The sequence below is a fragment of the Scylla paramamosain genome, chromosome 30 (genome assembly GCF_035594125.1).
Source record: "Scylla paramamosain isolate STU-SP2022 chromosome 30, ASM3559412v1, whole genome shotgun sequence".
Classification (NCBI taxonomy): Eukaryota; Metazoa; Arthropoda; class Malacostraca; order Decapoda; family Portunidae; genus Scylla; species Scylla paramamosain.
The window spans coordinates 16227497-16246614 of NC_087180.1; the positions used below are offsets into that span (position 1 = coordinate 16227497).

At 42.8% G+C, this 19118-nt stretch overlaps 3 protein-coding genes across 3 annotated transcripts; all 3 read right to left on the reverse strand.

Annotated features, from left to right (window-relative positions):
* Positions 1–577: 577 nt before the first annotated feature.
* On the reverse strand, positions 578–4382 carry LOC135115921 (uncharacterized oxidoreductase dhs-27-like). Its single transcript, XM_064033056.1, has 3 exons — positions 4248–4382; positions 1961–2771; positions 578–1688 (listed from the first exon to the last, which is right to left on the reverse strand). Exons 1-3 carry the CDS (start codon positions 4258–4260, stop codon positions 1229–1231), a joined length of 1284 nt encoding a protein of 427 aa, XP_063889126.1. The 5' UTR covers positions 4261–4382; the 3' UTR covers positions 578–1228.
* Positions 3715–7591, reverse strand: LOC135115920 (uncharacterized). The gene is made up of 3 exons (XM_064033054.1): positions 7274–7591; positions 5562–6381; positions 3715–5336 (listed from the first exon to the last, which is right to left on the reverse strand). Exons 1-3 carry the CDS (start codon positions 7284–7286, stop codon positions 4880–4882), a joined length of 1290 nt encoding a protein of 429 aa, XP_063889124.1. The 5' UTR covers positions 7287–7591; the 3' UTR covers positions 3715–4879.
* On the reverse strand, positions 7591–17221 carry LOC135116089 (uncharacterized). The gene is made up of 6 exons (XM_064033299.1): positions 17090–17221; positions 15431–16247; positions 14159–14612; positions 13421–13556; positions 9998–10814; positions 7591–9783 (listed from the first exon to the last, which is right to left on the reverse strand). Exons 1-6 carry the CDS (start codon positions 17100–17102, stop codon positions 9324–9326), a joined length of 2697 nt encoding a protein of 898 aa, XP_063889369.1. The 5' UTR covers positions 17103–17221; the 3' UTR covers positions 7591–9323.
* Between the last annotated feature and the right edge of the window lie 1897 nt (positions 17222–19118).

Genomic DNA, 19118 nt, shown 5'->3' on the forward strand with positions numbered 1-19118 from the left:
CACACACTCTCTCTCTCTCTCTCTCTCTCTCTCTCTCTCTCTCAGCTCGCACATACTAGATTCAAGATTCATGAATGTATGCATAATCTGCCTCCTCCACCTGTTTCCTCCTTACATAGCATATCAATGTGGCACAGCAGGCATTAATGACAACTTGTCTGTTGTAACCGTTTTCAATTGTTGAAATTGATCAGTTTCACCTGTTGATCTCCTAATGAACTTTTTTCTTTAGAGTAAATAGTTATATATATATATATATATATATATATATATATATATATATATATATATATATATATATATATATATATATATATATATATATATATATATATATATATATATATATATATATATATATATATATATATATATATATATATATATTTTCTCTCTCTCTCTCTCTCTCTCTCTCTCTCTCTCTCTCTCTCTCTCTCTCTCTCTCTCTCTCTCTCTCTCCATAGCAAGAAAGCCAAATTTAAATCTCCCCCAAAGATCTTGAGACACGAATTATGTGGCAATATTCATCGACGCAAAACTGTGCATGATGGAGATGAAAATAAATGAAACGAAAAAAGTTGAGACAGCATCTCAGTTTCTTTTATTGTATCGCCAAGGTCGCAGGAAAGGTCTGCCAGACTGACTGCTTGAGGCTAAGATGAACATCGTCTCCATTCTGTGAACTCCCAGAGGACTCTTTGTGCCACGCGCGTATTATATTTCCGTTACAATTATGTTGCTCTCTAAAACAGTATTAGTGTTCAGTTGTGTATTTGAGTGAAATACACTAGTCATATTATTCGTGCTTTAAAAAGAAAGAAGGAATTAGATTCTCACTTTATGGAGGGAGGTCAAGACTATTGAAAAAAAAAAAAAATAGATTGCCTGTGCCGATGGACAAATAAGTTATTCGTTATTGTTAATTTCTGAGTTGTTATATATTTTCGAGCAAAGAAGCATTACAACATGTAAACCTGAATAATATAACTTGTGTTTAGTTTCCATGATATAACTGCAGTACATTGTGAATTAAATGAAGGTCTAAACTTACCTTCTTGTCATATCACGCAAAAGTGAAAGTATTTTGTTGCAGACTTGATTGGCCACGACCTCTAAGGCTTCACTCTTCGAGGAAATTGCAAAATTTTACACGTGAAGCCTACGGTTTGGTAACGTCCTGGCCAAACCTCTCTCTCTCTCTCTCTCTCTCTCTCTCTCTCTGTCTGTTTCATGGAATAATTCCTAGTTCCATCATTTCGTCGAAAACAGACAAAAATCTCGATTTCACAAGAGGATTTGTGTCTAGCATTTCCAACGACTTCTCTCTCGTCTTACGAAGCGTTTCTTCAAGATCCTTTTCATCGTCTTTCGACGAGTCTACCGCGCCTTCAGTCTCAGAAAGCATTACTGGCACAGACATTATAGCGAACATTGAGCCAGCGAGGTTATTTTCTCTGAAATCCTTGAGGAGCTGCGCCTGCGTGAAAGGTACTGTCTGGCCGCCAGCCTCCATGATGTCCTTGAAAGTGGTGTAGTAGGAACCAAGGAAGGCTTCAATGTTGGGCTTCCTGACGTCCCCCGTCATGCTGGTATAGAGGAGGTAGTTGAGATCGGCAGCAGGAACACTGTGGCCTGTCAGCTGCAAGTCGAGGAGCATCACGTCCTCGGGGCGGCCAGTCTCGCTGTACCTGCCGGAAGTGACGAGACACGTAATGCAATGTACTAAGTAGGTATGTATTCCAATCTGTAAGAGCCACGGAGACTACGTTATATATATATATATATATATATATATATATATATATATATATATATATATATATATATATATATATATATATATATATATATATATATATATATATATATATATATATATATATATATATATATATATATATATATATATATATATATATATATATATATATATATATATATATTAGCCGTCGCTACTTACCTGAAGAGAAGATTGTTAATCCAGCAGTCTCCGTGACACACCACCTTAGGCTCGCCGCATTCCAGCTGCTCGAAGATGTCCCTTAATTTAGGAATGATCGTGTCTATCCAAGCTGTTACTCTTTCGTATCCTCCTACTTTTTTTGTGATAGTTTGAGCAAGTACTGCACTTTCTTTTATCATATTCTTCATTGCATCATAGTTTCTAATACAGTAGGCCATTCCTATTTTTAAATAAGGGTACTTTTCTCCGAGGTCTTCGTCAGGAGTCTTGTTCTGCAGGAGGACGGAAGCGGCGTGGAGTCTGGCCAGCTCCATCAGCACAAGGGTAGTGTGAGCTTTGTCCAACCCTTGCTTGCGGTCAGCCATTTTGTAGCCTCTGGCTCGTAGGTCCTCAAGGAAGATTACTTCCTTTCCTTTCTCCAGACTTGCATGGAAGCATTTGGGAACGTTGATTTCTCTTTGACCAATTTCCTTTAATACAGAGTTTATCTGCGGTGCGATGTCGAGGAAGAATTTGCATTCCTTTTGGAAGGCTATTTCAATGAGATCGTTATTCCCAAAGGTCTTTCCTGAGTTAATCTTTACCACATAGACCACCTCTGAGCTCTTGCCGTCGATCTCATAATTAACCTCGACGCTGGTCACTAAACAGGCATAATTGTCGCCCTTCTTGGTGAAGTCCACGACCTTCCAGGCGGTGAGTTGTGCGGCAGCGCCCTTGTCTGACATGAGCGCTGCTCGCACGCGGTTCGCCGTCACCAAACTCACCGGCGTCACTGACGGTAAAGGTGACGTGTCAGCCTTGGGTTCTGTGGGAAAGAAATTAGTGTCCTGTAACCTTGATGAAAGACTATTTAAGACAGTTTGAGGGAAAAGAGTCGAATGAAAATGTTTGGGAGTTAGGCTTAGATTCACGTTTTTCTTGCTTACCTAGCTTTTCACGACTCTCTTAGGGACTCCAAGAGAAATGAGATCATGTTAAGGTTGGCATGTGTACATAAAATCAGACGTGGGTATCAAAACGAAAACGTTATGGGTCTATAAATGCTCCGTTACGTTCATGTGTCCTTTGTTGTAGGTCTATAAATGCTCCGTTACGTTCATGTGTCCTTTGTTGTAGGTCTATAAATGCTCCGTTACGTTCATGTGTCCTTTGTTGTAGTATATAAGTTAATTTTCTTTTTGTTATTATTATGATTATTATTATTGTAATCATTACTGTTATCAAGAATTATTTATGTATTCATTCATCCATTATACAGCGCATCTCGTTCGTCTCTTGTTTGCGAGCCTTTGTTGTCTGCGTCACTCGCTCTATTGTTAAGTCTCGATAGAGTCGACTTGGCGCTCGCTGCGTCTCGTGCTTCTCTCTCCTGTCTGCTACCTGTGTCCTTTGTGCTCCTGGGCATTAAATGTGATAGGCTAAGTGCTTTGTTTACCGCTCCCTAACACATAATTGCTAGCCGCGGTGCCATTAGCACTTAATGTTATACTGAGTGTTAGTTATCATGTGCATTCGGTATGGAAATATGATATATCTGGAAGATCTTCGTCAAACAAGACATTACAAACGTATTCTGATTTTTTTTTTCTTTTACCGCGTTTATTTGAGGAGAGCAAGCCACTGCTAGTGTGTCCTTGGTGTAGAGTTTATCTGATAGCACAAGCTTCATATATTATCTCTAGCCTCGGCCTCTCTCTTTTTTTCTCTGTATGTACATACAGGGAGGTTCAGATGATACGAGCTAATTCGTTCCATAACTCTTGGTTGTACACCGAATACTCGTACAGTATAACGACACACATAACTAATGAAAATAAAAATAAAAATAAATAAAAGGGATGCGTCCTATGATCTCAAAGGCAATTTTTTCAAACAAAACTATGCAATATCAAATACAGCCAAGGTAAAAATATTGTAAAATATTGTTCTTTCGTACAGAAGTAACAAAGATGTACAAGCGATAACCAGTCACATAAAACACAGCACTGCATCATTGTATTATAAATACAGCGATCATCTATTTGCAAACAGACTCCCGATGCGAGTAGATGCTGAGCTCAGAAGGGTGGAGAGAAATCACACAAGGTAGGTAGAGGACAGGGGAGGGATGCAGGGTTTCAAGTGCTCACAATTAAAGAGACTTGCTTATATATAAATCAGGACACGAAAGTGGATCATAACATTGAAAAAAACATGGAGTTTCTCAACACATTCTTCTTAGTCTCAATCACGTCTCAAGCAAACATCAACACATCACACAGCGTCCCGCTAAGTCACCTACCCTTGTCTGCCATCCTAGAGGTTGGTGCGAGACGGGAGGCGGAGTCTTGGTGACTGTGATGGGGAACTGGTGGTGTGGGGAGTGTGACTGTGGGAGAACGGTGATGAGGTGCGTCCCTAAAAAGTTGCAACTCATCGTGACACAGACTTGTACTTTCTTACTTATATAATTTATTTTTTAAGTACGACAGCGACAACCACCGCCACCGCCTTGTGAGTGGCGAAGGATTGGCGTATGGCAAGTCTCTGAACACCAACATGTTAAGGCAATTAGAGGTCTAAAAACAATTAGCGTGATTTCCACGTGTTGATGCACGTCGTTGCATTAAGCAATCAAGTATTACTTTGGGCTCCTGTTCCTGTATTGCCTCTCATTACTTGTTAACATTTCCGGTTCCACCTTTGCTTGATTGATGTGGAGGATACCATGAAAGAAAATAACTGTGATATAAGATCACTTGTACGTATGTGTTCAGCTTACTTGGAAACCTGTTATTGATATCATCTGTTTATGGAAATGTTTTTATTCACGTCAGGTGTTTACTGCTTGATAAATGAACATTTAATATTTGTATTGTATCCATAAAGATCTCTCTCTCTCTCTCTCTCTCTCTCTCTCTCTCTCTCTCTCTCTCATGGAATAATTCCTAGTTCCATCATTTCGTCGAAAACAGACAAAAGTCTCGACTTCACAAGAAGATTTGCGTCAACATTTTCCAACGCCTTCTCTGTTGCTTTACGAAACGTTTCTTCAAGATCTTCATCGTTTTTTGAAGAGTCTACTGCGCCTTCTGTCTCAGAGAGCACTACTGGCACAATCATTATAGTGAATATTGTGCCGACGAGGTTCCTGTCCCTGAAATCCTTGAGAAGCTGCGCCTGCGAGAACGGTACTGTCTGGCCGGCAGCCTCCATTATGTTCTTGAAAGTGGTGTAGTAGGAACCCAGGAAGGCTTCAATGTTGGGCTTCCTGACGTTCCCCGTCATGCTGGTATAGAGGAGGTAGTTGAGATCGGCGGCCGGGGAACTGTAGTTTACCACCTGCAAGTCGAGGAGCATCACGTCCTCGGGGTGGCCGGTTTCGCTGTACCTGCCGGAGGTGAAGAGACATGTAACACAGTGCATTAGATTGGTCTGTGCTCCGTTCTGTAAGAAACAGCCTAATTTTCCTGGTATACCTGCAAAGAGGAAGTGAAGAGGAGGAAGGGGCAGAAAAAAAAAAAAAAAAATACGCCTCTGGACTATTTGAAGTTTTCGTATTGAAAGGAAAATATGGCGTCAGAAGCAAGTACCATGCAGAGTCGTTCCAATTTACCTGAAGAGAAGGTTGTTGATCCAGCAGTCTCCGTGACACACCACCTTAGGCTCGCCACGTTGTAGTTGTTCGGAGAAGATGTCTGCTATCCTAGGAATGATTGTGTCTATCCATGCAGTTACTTTCTCGTATCCCCCTACGTTTTTCATTATAGTTTGAACAACTGTTGCGCTTTCTCTTATCATATTCAATAATCCATCATGGTTGTTAACAAAATAATCTATCCCTATCTTCAAAACAGGATACTTTTCCCCAAGGGCTTTGTCTGGAGTCTTGTTCTGCAGTAGGAGGGAGGCGGCGTGGAGTCTGGCCAGCTCCCTTAGCACAAGGGTAGTGTGAGCCTCGTCCAGCCCTTGCTTGCGGTCAGCCATTTTGTAGCCTCTGGCTCGTAGGTCCTCAAGGAAGATTACTTCCTTTCCTTTCTCTAGACTTATATGGAAGCATTTGGGAACGTTGATCTCTGTGTGACCAATTTCTCTTAGTGCAGAGTTTATCTGCGGTGCGATGTCGAGGAAGAATTTGCACTCCTTCTCGAAGAATAAGTCAAACATGTTTTCACCTCCAAAGGTCTTTCCTGAGTTAATCTTTACCACATAGACCACCTCTGAGCTCTTGCCGTCGATCTCATACTTAACCTCGACGCTGGTCACTAAACAGGTATAATTGTCGCCCTTCTTGGTGAAGTCCACGACCTTCCAGGCGGTGAGTTGTGCGGCAGCGCCCTTGTCTGACATGAGCGCTGCCCGCACGTGGTTTTCCGTCACCAAACTCTTCGGCGTCACTGACGGTGAAGACGACGTGGCGGCACCAACCTTGGGTTCTGTGGGAAAGAAAATGTCTCACAACTTTGATGAAAGAGTGTGCAAGATAGTTCGAGGGAAGTGAGAGTGCAATGAAAGTTATTGCGCGAAGCTCCAAGCTTTTTGTAGTAGACTGCTTTTCGTGACTCTCAGCGACTCTCCTTGGAGAGCGAGACAAGCTTCAGCCTTTTGAAAAGACTTGGCGTGTTTATGTCAAGACGGCATGCTGAACGTCAGCAGCAGGGGGTAAGCGGTAGGCAGAACAGGATATGCAGGGATCTAGCTGTGGAAGTGGTCTCCAGTCCTGCAGCCTCCGCTCGACCGGTCGCTCTGCATGCCCCTGGGATGATGTCTCGGCTGCATACGTCGCGGCTCGACTAGATACACTTATCGCTTCGTTCATACAAATTACCTGCTACCAAGTACAATTAGGCTAATGCTTCTATGCAGTAATAATCACACACACACACACACACACACACACACACACACACACACACACACACACTCATTATTAGACTTTTGAGCAGTAATGACCACACGCACATACACAGATAAAAAAAAATAATTTTGTTCCTGTTTGTGTTAGGTTTTAAAATGGTAATATATTACTTAATTTGTCTTCTGTATTTCTTTGTTGAATATCTAACCAGACTCAACATGAAGTGTCCCGCGAGAGCTCCTGTTGCCATTGAATACAGCGCTGACGTAAATAGCGGGGTCTGTGTGGACGCGGCTCGGTTTGTCCTTGACGCGATGGTGGCCGTTTGCAAGAGATTCGTTTATTGTAGTTATCTGATATCAGAGTTTTCGTATACTATTTGTACTACACACACACACACACACACACACACTCCACTCACTCTCAGGCAAGCACCAACACTTCCGACAGTGTCCCGCTAAGTCACTTACCCTTGTCTGCCATCCTGGAGTTGATTTGAGTTGAAGAATGTGGTATTTGTGGCGGCGCGTGGGCAACTGCTTAGGAGGCTGGGAGCAGAGCGGTTGGTGTGGTGAGGGCGAGAATGCCGTTCGTTGCTTAAGCCTTACTCTGGCAGACAATTTTTTCCTATTGTAGATTATGATGTACAACCTTTCAGCGCTTACTTTCTGTAGTAGTCTTTCAAATGGCTCCGTAGCTTGGAAGAGACAAAGTTAACGTCCTACTCTTTACAGTGCCTGGGATGTTAACAAAGGATGATCACACCAGAGAAAGTAAATGTGGCAACTCTTCGTGACACAGACTTTAATTTTCTCTCTCGTTTAATTTATTTTACATGTACTATAGCGACGACCACCGCCACCGCCTTGAGGGTGGCAAAGGTGGCGGAGGCAATAAAGACAAGTGTCTGAAAAAACAACATATGAAGGCAATCCTCCCTTTAAAAACATGTCAGATATTAGTGAGCTTTATACGCAGGTCTCGTGTTCATGCATTCCGTCGTATCAAGTAATGAATTGCTAGTTCGGGTTTCTCTTCTTGTACTAGATTGTTAGATAAAACTACAGTCAGCGCCAAATGACTCAACAATTGTATGTAAACACTTGTTGCTCACAGAATAAGATTAGTACTTACCAGTGACTCGGTTATTTGTTAAATGGATATCTATTCATCGTAAGGACCACCTTAAGTCTGCCAGGGACCGAGTCAGCCAAGTTCTCAGCACTACCGGAGAATTTCTGAACACACCCTCCGAAGAACAGACTTAAATTTTGGGATGCTGGATGTGTCTTCGCCTCGAAGTTTTGCTCTTACTAATGTCCAAAAGTTCTCGATTGGACATGCATGGACTTCCTGATGCCCAGTCTGGAATGAAGTCCACTTCACATAAATGTAACCAGTCTGACGATTTTTGCCGAGCGACAAGGTGCACCATTTTGCTGGAGGATCTCGGTGCCAGTATCTGCAAATCAGTCCGGCAGATTATCATTGAAGATGTTGAGGTACACCTTGCTGTCCACTGTCTGACTTTTAGGAAGGATGTCAAGGTCACCCGAACCTTCACAGGTTCAGTTTGCTCCTTCACCTTGCGGCAGTTCAGGCTGTCGCTTATCACTCTGGATGGTACGTATCACTCTGGATGGTACGTATCACTCTGGATGGTACGTATCACTCTGGATGGTACGTATCACTGGATGGTACGTATCACTCTGGATGGTACGTATCACTCTAGATGGTACGTATCACTCTGGATGGTACGTATCACTGGATGGTATGTTTTCTGGCAGTTATGGGTTTTGTTTTTTAATTGTTTGCTGTAAGCTGATGACTTACACTCAAGTGTCTTTTGATAACACATGTTCTGAGAAACTTTTTGGTGTTGTCCACCACCATGTTTGTGGTGAGGGACATCCTCTTATCTCTCATCGCGCCATTTCTTTACCAACGCACTCAGTCTTTTCATTGGCACCAATTGTACGGCTTATTTTTTTTTTTCACCATTCTTATGTAACTCTATCACTCGCACTATGTCATCATGGCCTGTATATTATCCATGTACTCGTATCGTACAATAAAACAAACACAACCGTTTTGTAAGCTAAAACAATGAGCAGTCACAAAAAAAATAACTCCATGTCAATATTTCAAACACCGAATCCGTTAATCTATTCTTTAAAGAAAAGAAAAAAAAAAAAAAAAACTGAGGGGCTAACTTCAGTAGCCATGTAGTCATTTTCTTCATTTTTTTTTTTTTTTTTTCAGAATGAATAGAAGTGATTTCCCAGTTTGTGCAAAATGACGCTCACATCGACGTGAATTTTAAACTGTTAGGCGCTGACTGTAATATGATTTATGGTATTTGTTTTGGAGAAAGATGTTTTAGCACGTCAGGCACTTACTGTATGATAAATAAATATATAACTGTGAGTTTGCATCGATTGTAAGAACTCTCTCTCTCTCTCTCTCTCTCTCTCTCTCTCTCTCTCTCTCTCTCTCTCTCTCTCTCTCTCTCTCTCTCTGTTATGGAATAATTCCTAATTCCATCATTTCGTCGAAAACAGACAAAAATCTCGATTTCATAAGAGGATCTTTGTTCAGCATTTCCAACGACTTTTCTCTTGCCTCACGAAACGTTTCTACAAGATCCTCGTTACATTCTTTCGAAGAGTCTACTGATTCTTCAGTTTCCAAGAACATTACTGGTGCAGACAATATAGCGAACATTGAGCCGATGAGGTTCTTCTCCCTGAAATCCTTGAGGAGCTGCGCCTGCGTGAATGGTACTGTCTGGCCGCCGGCCTCCATGATGTCCTTGAAAGTGGTGTAGTAGGAACCCATGAAGACTTCAATGTTGGGCTTCCTGACGTCCCCCGACATGCTGGTATAGAGGAGGTAGTTGAGATCGGCAGCTGGGGCACTGTAGTTTGTCAGCTGCAAGTCGAGGAGCATCACGTCCTCGGGGTGGCCGGTCTTGCTGTACCTGCCGGAGGTGAAGAGACATATAACACAGTGTACTAGGATGGTCTGTACTCCAGTCTGTAAGAGACACATATTAACTTTCCTGGTTTATCTGCAGAAAAAGGTGAAGAGGAGGACAGGGCAGAAAAAAACGCATCTGGACTACTTGAAGTTTTTGTAATGAAAGGAAAATATGGTGACAGAAGCAAGTAGGATGCAGAGTCGTTACAACTTACCTGAAGAGAAGGTTGTTGATCCAGCAGTCTCCGTGACACACCACCTTAGGCTCGCCGTATTCCAGCTGTTCGAAGATGTCCACTAACTTAGGGATGATTGTGTCCATCCAGGCATTTACTCTTTCGTATCCTTCTACTGTTTTTATGATAGTCTGAGAAAATGCCACACTGTCTTTCATTACATTCAACATTGCTTTGTAGTTCTTAATAAAATAGAAGATTCCTATCTTCAAATGAGAGTACTTTTCTCCAATTGCTTTGTAAGGAGTCTTGTTCTGCAGCAGGAGGGAGGCGGCGTGGAGTCTGGCCAGCTCCCTCAGCACGAGGGTAGTGTGAGCCTTGTCCAATCCTCGCCTGCGGTCAGCCATTTTGTAGCCTCTGGCTCGTAAGTCCTCAAGGAAGATTACTTCCTTTCCTTCCTCCAGACTTGCATGGAAGCATTTGGGAACGTTGATCTCTGTGTGACCAATTTCCTTTAATACAGAGTTTATCTGCGGTGCGATGTCGAGGAAGAAACTGGATTCCTTTTCGAAGACAATATGAATGAGGCTGTCTCCCCCAATAGTCTTGCCTGAGTTCAACTTTACCACATAGACCACCTCTGAGCTCTTGCCGTCGATCTCGTACTTAACCTCGACACTGGTCACTAAACAGGCATAATTGTCGCCCTTCTTAGTGAAATCCACGACCTTCCAGGCGGTGAGTTGTGCGGCGGCGCCCTTGTCTGACATGAGCGCTGTCCGCACGTGGTTTTCCGTCACCAAACTCTCCGGCGTCACTGACGGTGAGGACGACGTGGCGGCACCAATCTTGGGTTCTGTGAGAGAGAAAGAAAATGTCTCACAACTTTGAAGAAAGAGTGTGCAAGATAGTTCGAGGGAAGAGAGAGTTCAATGGAAGTTATTACGCTAAGCTTCATGCTTTTTGTAGTAGACCTCGCTTTTCGTGACTCTCAGGGACTCTCCTTGGAGAGCGAGACAAGCTTCAGCCTTTTGAAAAGACTTGGCGTGTTTATGTCAAGACGGCAGTTTGCGGCTGAAAATAAGATGTTGTAGTTCTAGAAATCCACATTTCTGGTTATGTATCCATGTTAATTTTCGCAGTTGTTCTTTACGTAAACTTGAACATCTGTGGTCGATCTTCGCTAAACAAGGCATTGGGAACGTTTTCTGATTTTTGTGCCACATTCACCCAAGGAGAGCATGCAATCACTGCCACTAGAGCCGCACATACTCTATGGATCGTTACTGACACTTCGAGTCTGTGGGTTATGTTGCTGCAGCGAGCGTGTCCACACTGTGATACGAAAACACGTGTCGTGCCCCGCGAACTTTCAGTTGTTGTGGTGATGCAGGAGGAGGAGGGCTGATGTGGATTACGGCATAGAAGTAACTGAACATACTCTTACGTGGAGCATAGCGGAACTATGCTGTGCCAGAACAATGGCTAGATCATTCTGTATCTGCAGTGATAATTGAAAAGGCTGTGAGAAGCCTCGTACCCAATAAAAAAGGACGAAACATATAACATTAGTAGCAATCATTTTATAAATGGTACTAAACTATTATATACACAGCTAAGTCATATAATAACAGCAATGTTGCAATACGGCAGCACAGATGCTCTTTTTAACAAAGCAGTTATTAAGCCTATTCCCAAAAACCCTCTTAAATCTCGTGCTAACTCTTATAATTATCGTGCTATCTCATTAAATTCAATTGTAAGTAAAATCATAGATCATGTATTAATTTTACTTATAAAAGATAAAATGGTGAGATCTCATTTGCAGTTTGCCTACAAGGAGTCTTTCTCTACCTCGCTGTGTTCTTATCTAGTTACAGAAACTATTCAGTATTATCAAATGCGTGGATCTAATGTGTATATGCTGTTACTTGATGGCACTAAGGCATTTGATAGAGTAAAATATAGCAAGTTGTTTAACTTGTTTAACTTACTTATAGAAAGAGATATTTGTCGTCTAATAGTTGGTTTGCTTCTCAATATGTATTTGATTAGTACTGGTGTTGTAAGTTGGAATGGTGTTAACTCTGATCAGTTTAAACTTTGTAGTGGTGTGAATCAGGGAGGGTGTAATAAGTCCTCTACTTTTCTCTATCAATATAAATCCTTTAATGCAGAATCTAAACAATAGTAAGGTTGGCTGTCATATGGGTGACATTTGCTGCAACGCGTTTCCTTATGCTGACGATATAGTTATTCTTAGCCCAACGTGTGAAGCTTTGAGGAGGATGGTGAAGATTTGTCAACAATATGCTACCCAGTTCAGTTTAAGTTTTAATCCTAATAAATGTGTTTTAATTATTTTTTTTTCGGATTCAGATGTTTTTATGGACAGTGTATGCATCATGATGTACGGTCGCACTATAAAGAACGTTAAGAGTGAAAACCACTTGGGTCACCTAATATTATCTCGTGGTAGTCTAGTCAATCTTGAACCGGTTATGAGGGACATGAAAGTGAGAACTAATGCCATTATCCATCAGTTTTACTCTACCTCATGGCAATCTAAGGTGTTGTTGTTTAATAGCCGTTGTACGTCTCTGTATGGTTGTCAGTAGTGGAATCTTGATGACCCAAGAACTGAGGAGTTGAGTGTGGCGTGGCGAGTGTGTTGCTACAGACTGCTTGCTTTGCACCCTCACACGCGCTCTCACTTACTGCCCCATATTATGAACTCTCTATCTGTTCGTCAGATTAATGAAAAAAGAATGCTGTGTTTTTTTATTAGGGGTTTGAGACATCCTGAGCGACAAATATCACATTTTTTTAGAAATGTTCTGCTATCGAATTCATCATACATGTTGTCCAACATGAATTCGATACTGCCGTCTTATAACATTAAATACTATGAAAATTTTTTGCTGTAATATTAACTATGTTATTGGCAAGGTATGTTGTTAAGAGGACTACGAATACTGGCAAACAGAAATAATAAATGAACTTTTGAGTATCCGTGATGGTCGGATAGATTGCTGCCTTACATGTAGTGATGTCTGTGAATTCCTTGATGAAATAAGTTAAATATAGTATGTTTTGTACACACATACTCACTAATTTTTTAACTTAATTTTTATTCATCTTTTAAAGTTTTAATATCTCTTTTAATTTATATTTGATTTTGTCTTTTTGAGCTACATTGTAAGTTTTTCTTTTTTTTTCTCTTTTATAGCTTTAGATTTTTAGTGTAAAATGACTAAAGAATTGTACTTTGTACGAATAAACAATTTATTGATTGCTTGGTTATCTGATATCACTATCTATACTACTGTACATATTCTCTCTCTCTCTCTCTCTCTCCATACGCAGGGACACGCATGCAGGAGTTTCTCAATATTTTTCCTTTCTCAGTCACGTCTCAGGCAAACATCAACACTTCACACAGCGTTCCGCCAAGTCACCTACCCTTGTCTGCCATCCTTGAGGCTGGTGCGATGCGGAAGGCGGCGCCTTGGTGACTGTGATGGAGAGCGAGTGGTGTGGTGAGTGTGACTGGCATCAAGAGCGAACGGTGGTGGGCATGGCCCTTAAAAGTTGCAACTCATCGTGACACAGAATTGTACTTTCTTTTTCGTTTAAATGATTTTTTACATAAGACAACGACAACCACCGCCACCGCCCTGTGGGTGGCGAAGGATTGGCGTATGACAAGTGTCTGAACACCAACATATTAAGCCAATTTCAGCTTTAAAATCAATAGTCAGAAATTAGCGTGATGCACGGTGTTGTATTAAGCAATTAACTATTACCTTGGGCTTTTGTTCCTGTACTACTTCACATCACTTGTTTTCGTTTTCATTTCTGCTCACGCTTGTTTGATGCGGAAGCTGCCGTGAAAATACAGAAAAAAAAAAAAAAAACACCGTGAAGCAAGGAAACTGGCTGGTATATATATTTTAAGCTTACGTGGAAAATATGATAGATTGGATTGAAACTTTGACATGATTAACGACATTTATTTTGCCTTAATACATTTCATTGACTTCAGGCATTTACTACTTGACAAGTAAACAGATAACGTTGGGCTGACATACATCAATAGAACTCTATCTCTCTCTCTCTCTCTCTCTCTCTCTCTCTCTCTCTCTCTCTCTCTCTCTCTCTCTCTCTCTCTCTCTCTCTCTCTCTCTCTCTGTTTCATGGAATAATTCCTAGTTCCATCATTTCGTCGAAAACAGACAAAAACCTCGATTTCACAAGAGGATTTGTGTCTAGCATTTCCAACGACTTCTCTCTCGTCTTACGAAGCGTTTCTTCAAGATCTTCTTCATCGTCTTTCGACGAGTCTACCGCGCCTTCAGTCTCAGAGAGCATTACTGGCACAAACATTATGGCAAACAATGAACCGGCGAGGTTCCTGTCCCTGAAATCCTTGAGGAGCTGCGCCTGCGTGAATGGTACCGTCTGGCCGCCAGCCTCCATGATATCCTTGAAAGTGGTGTAGTAGGAACCCAGGAAGGCTTCAATATTGGGCTTCCTGACGTCCCCCGCCATGCTGGTATAGAGGAGGTAGTTGAGATCGGCAGCAGGAACACTGTGATCTGTCAGCTGCATGTCGAGGAGCATCACTTCCTCTGGGCGGCCGGTCTCGCTGTACCTGCCGGAAGTGATCAGACACAATATACTACTAAGGTACTACGTCTCCGCCAGTTTTTCCCACCACCCCCAGCTACTAACTCTGTACAAGGGCCTTATCCGTTCATGTATGGAGTATGCTTCACATGTACTTGGGAGGGGGGGGGTTCCACTCATATCGCTCTTTTAGACTGGGTGGAATCAAAAGCTTTTCGTCTTATCAACTCCTCTCCTCTAACTGACTGTCTTCAGCCTCTTTCTGTTGCATCTCTAGCTATTTTCTACCGCTGTTTTCATGCTAACTGCTCTTCTGATCTTGCTAACTGCATGCCTCCCCTCCTCCCGTGGCTTCGCTGAACAAGACTTTCTTCTTTCTCTCATTCCTATTCTGTCCACCTCTCCAATGCAAGAGTTAACCTGTATTCTCAATCATTCATCCCTTTCTCTGGTAAAATCTGGAACTCCCTGCCTGCTTCTGTATTTCCATGTTCCTATGAATGACTTGAACTCCTTCAAGAGGGAGATTTGGAGACAGTTATCCTTCAACTTTTGACTACCGCTTTGGACCCTGTTCGTGGACCGCCATCTCAATGGGCCTTTTTTTTTTTTTTATTATTAGATTTTTGTTGCCCTTGGCCGGTGTCCCTCCTGCATTAAAAAAAAAAAAAAGTAGTGTGTACTCCAGCCTGTAAGAGCCACACCCAAGCATTTCCCGGCATATCTGCGTAGAGCAAGTGACACGAGGGATGTAGTAGGAAAAGGGATGACATTATATTTTTGTAATGGAAGCAAATTGGTTTCAGAAGCGTAGGTAGGATGCAAAGAATAGTTCCAACTTACCTGAAGAGAAGGTTGTTGTTCCAGCAGTCTCCGTGACACACCACCTTAGGCTCACCGCATTCCAGCTGCTCGAAGATGTCCACTAAATTTGGGATGATCATGTCTATCCAGGCAGCTACTCTCTCGTACCCCCCAACTTTTTTTATGATAGTTTTGCCAAATATCACATTGTCTTTCATCACTTTAAACATTGAATTATAATTTTTCATTAAATATGCCATTCCTATTTTCAAATAAGGGTACTTTTCTCCAAGGTCATCATCAGGAGTTTTGTTCTGCAGCAGGAGGGAGGCGGCGTGGAGTCTGGCCAGCTCCCTCAGCACAAGAATAGTGTGAGCCTCGTCCAGCCCTTGCTTGCGGTCAGCCATTTTGTAGCCTCTGGCTCGTAGGTCCTCAAGGAAGATTACTTCCTTTCCTTTCTCCAGACTTGCATGGAAGCATTTGGGAACGTTGATCTCTGTGTGACCAATTTCCCTTAATATAGAGTTTATCTGCGGTGCGATGTCGAGGAAGAATTTGCACTCCTTTTCGAAGAATAAGTCAAACATGTTTTCACCTCCAAAGGTCTTTCCTGAGTTAATCTTTATCACATAGACCACCTCTGAGCTCTTGCCGTCGATCTCATACTTAACCTCGACACTGGTCACTAAACAGGCATAATTGTCTCCCTTCTTGGTGAAGTCCACGACCTCCCAGGCGGTGAGTTGTGCGGCGGCGCCCTTGTCTGACGTGAGCGCTGCCCGCACGTGGTCTACCGTCACCAAACTCACCGGAGTCACTGACGGTGAAGACGACGTGGCGGCACCAACCTTGAGTTCTGTGGAAAAGGAATAATATATTTCTTAACTTTAATGAAAGAGTGTGTATGAAAGTTTGAGAGAAGAAAGAGTGCAGTGAAAATATTTGGGAAGTAGGCCAAGACTCAAAGGGTTTGTTTTTGCAGACTTCACTAGCACTAATAGTTTTTGATCAGTGAGGAAACATTAATCAGTCATCTGATATCAAAGGTTTTATGAATGGAGAATTTGCTAATCCAAGCCAGTGTGGCCAGTAGGGATAATGGGCAATTTCTGAGAAGTGGCCATTACCAGGTAACACTGCCGTGACTTAAAAACAATGAGCACACACTGGTGAATCACAAGGTCTTATACAACCGTGAGTTCAGAACAGTGAGCATGCACTGGCCAATCACAAGGCTCACACAGCGGTAACTTCAGAACGGCGAGCACGCACTGCCCAGGAAAACACTATGGCATCACTGCGACCTCAAACAAAAAGGAAAAGGCGTCTTATGCCGTAAACATGAATAAATAGATAAATATGCACCGGCAAAACAGTAATAGCACATCAAACAGTAACCCAAAGCCGTGCACAGAGGCGACACCGGCTTGTAGGATGCACAAAGACCGACAGGACAACCAGCTGCAGAGTGATGGCGGCGATGAGAATCGGCCAGGCAGCAGACAGCAGAAGGCACGGTAGAAGTAGACGTGGTCTTCGATGAGTCTGGGGCCCATATGGCAGGTACAACCCACGAACAGGAAGCCCAACAAGGACAGGAGGCAGCAGACGTGGTGAGCGACGAGTGTGAACGGACGTAGTAGGTATAAAAGGATGCACAATGCAAAAGGAATGAAGTATATTAATAGAGTCCCCTACCTTTGTCCACCATCCTGGAGGTTCGTGTAGTCTATGAGCTGGCGCTTGTGTAACTGCCAGTGCTAACTCGTATTGTAATCATTGTGGCTTCCTTGACTAGAGGTTGAAGCTGCCATACACCCCTTACCATATACAAGTCATCGCAAGGACAAACTTGCTATTCCTATTTATCTTTAATCTATTCTACATTTATCATCTACTGCGATAATAATAAAGACAAATAACATAGATGATAGGAATATGAAAATGCGTTTTGTGCAAGCCAATATCGTTACATAAGCAAGAATGGGAAAGTTCAAGCTGCTGCGTTTCATAAGAGGTGTGTAATAAGGTCTGACGAAACATCCTCCTTTATTACCAGCAATCGTCTCCACTCAAGTGCATGCATCAAGGCTCCACTCACTGCTCACATCCCATAGACGTGAGAGGTAGCCTCGCACACTGACAGTCAATCTGGTGCGTCCTACGCGCTAAGGTACATGGATTTCTCAAAAAGATCTCGGAAGGGTGAATGAATTTAGGAAAAGTTTGTAAAGCACTGGCCTAGTAATACGATCACATGTGTCCTTTACGCTTAGACGCCTCACGATTATGAAACAAATATAGTAACAGAAAGTAACAAGTAGGATTCTTCAAGACTTTGTGCAACTCATCGCCGCGTGACAGAGAATTCTGTCCGTGGTCATATTAACGCGCGACTACGCCTGAGCGAAACATAACGACGCTGTGGTGCGAGAGTGTGGCAACTCAGCAGGACCGGCTGAGTGGAGGGCAGTCTCCGCACACATGCTAAGTGAAATCTCAAGGCCGTCTTCTTATCTTCCTTTTATTTTCTCTCACTCACTCACGCATTTTAAGCGTACGTACATTTCTATTGTGCTTAACTTTTATATGAACCGGCAGCTCTCTTCTGCCTATACACTCTCTGATGACGCAGGAATGTTGTGTTACTAACGGTGAAAACAAATAAACGTAGCGATAAAGTTTTCTCAAATGAAGAAAATATATGAAATGCATTATTATCTCAGGATAATGTATATATCCCGAGAACGATTATTCTTTTGTACATACTCACGTGACTCCTCTCAACTCTCGCAGGTCAGGAAGTCATTCACACCAGTTCCCACTCGTAGTCTTCTTTTGGTGTTTGAGGAACCTTCAGGCTCCTGTCGAATGCTTCACGCAACCACTTGAAGAACAGTGCTTCCTTTTCTCTTTCTTGTCCTTTCTTTACTTTCTCCTCCTCCTCTTCCTCCTGCTCCTCTTTATCTGTCCTCTTCGTCCCCTCTTCCTCCTTTTTCTTCTTGATGTAGAGAGGCACACAGCGTTGGTCATACTCTCGCCATCGATAGTCGGGATGACATCTACATGCATGACCGCCGTACAGGTTGAGGCAAAGCTGGTGTGGGTTCGGGCAGGCGGCGGTGTCAGCACAGTGGTCCTGCCACACACACATGCCCGCTGCAGGCTCGTACCGCCGTCCCGTGCCACAATCACATGAGATCTGCACTCCCTCATCAACAAGCCGATGGTAGTTTAGGTTTAGTTGGCGGTTAATCTCGCACCCCTGCCCGCCCCTCGCCCCATGCAAACGACACGGGTTGTTGAAGCGGTTCCAGCAGTTTTTCAGGCTGGATTCCCGCAGGTTACCGCAACACGGATTGGGGCAGAAGGAGTACAGGGCACAGCCGAAGGGATCGCCATAACTATTGGCACGAGAGTCCCCGTCTGGCATGGTGTTGTTAGGGGCTGACGAGTCGCACTGCAAGAGGTGTGCAAGGTAAGGGACGCCGTGCATGGTGTACCAGCACATGTATTGCATCGCTGTCACTGTATGTATATATAACTCAAGGCTCTCGAAGGAACTGCTACTACTACTTACGCTCGAGTTGTCACCTGAGATTACAACCTTCGATGTTAATTTCTTTAGTAGTGAAAGAAAAAAAGGCAAATATCCAGCCGGTGGTTTTGTGACCCTCAGGCGTTCACGTAGACTTGGTTTTTCTCTTTTTTTCCATTTATTCTGACT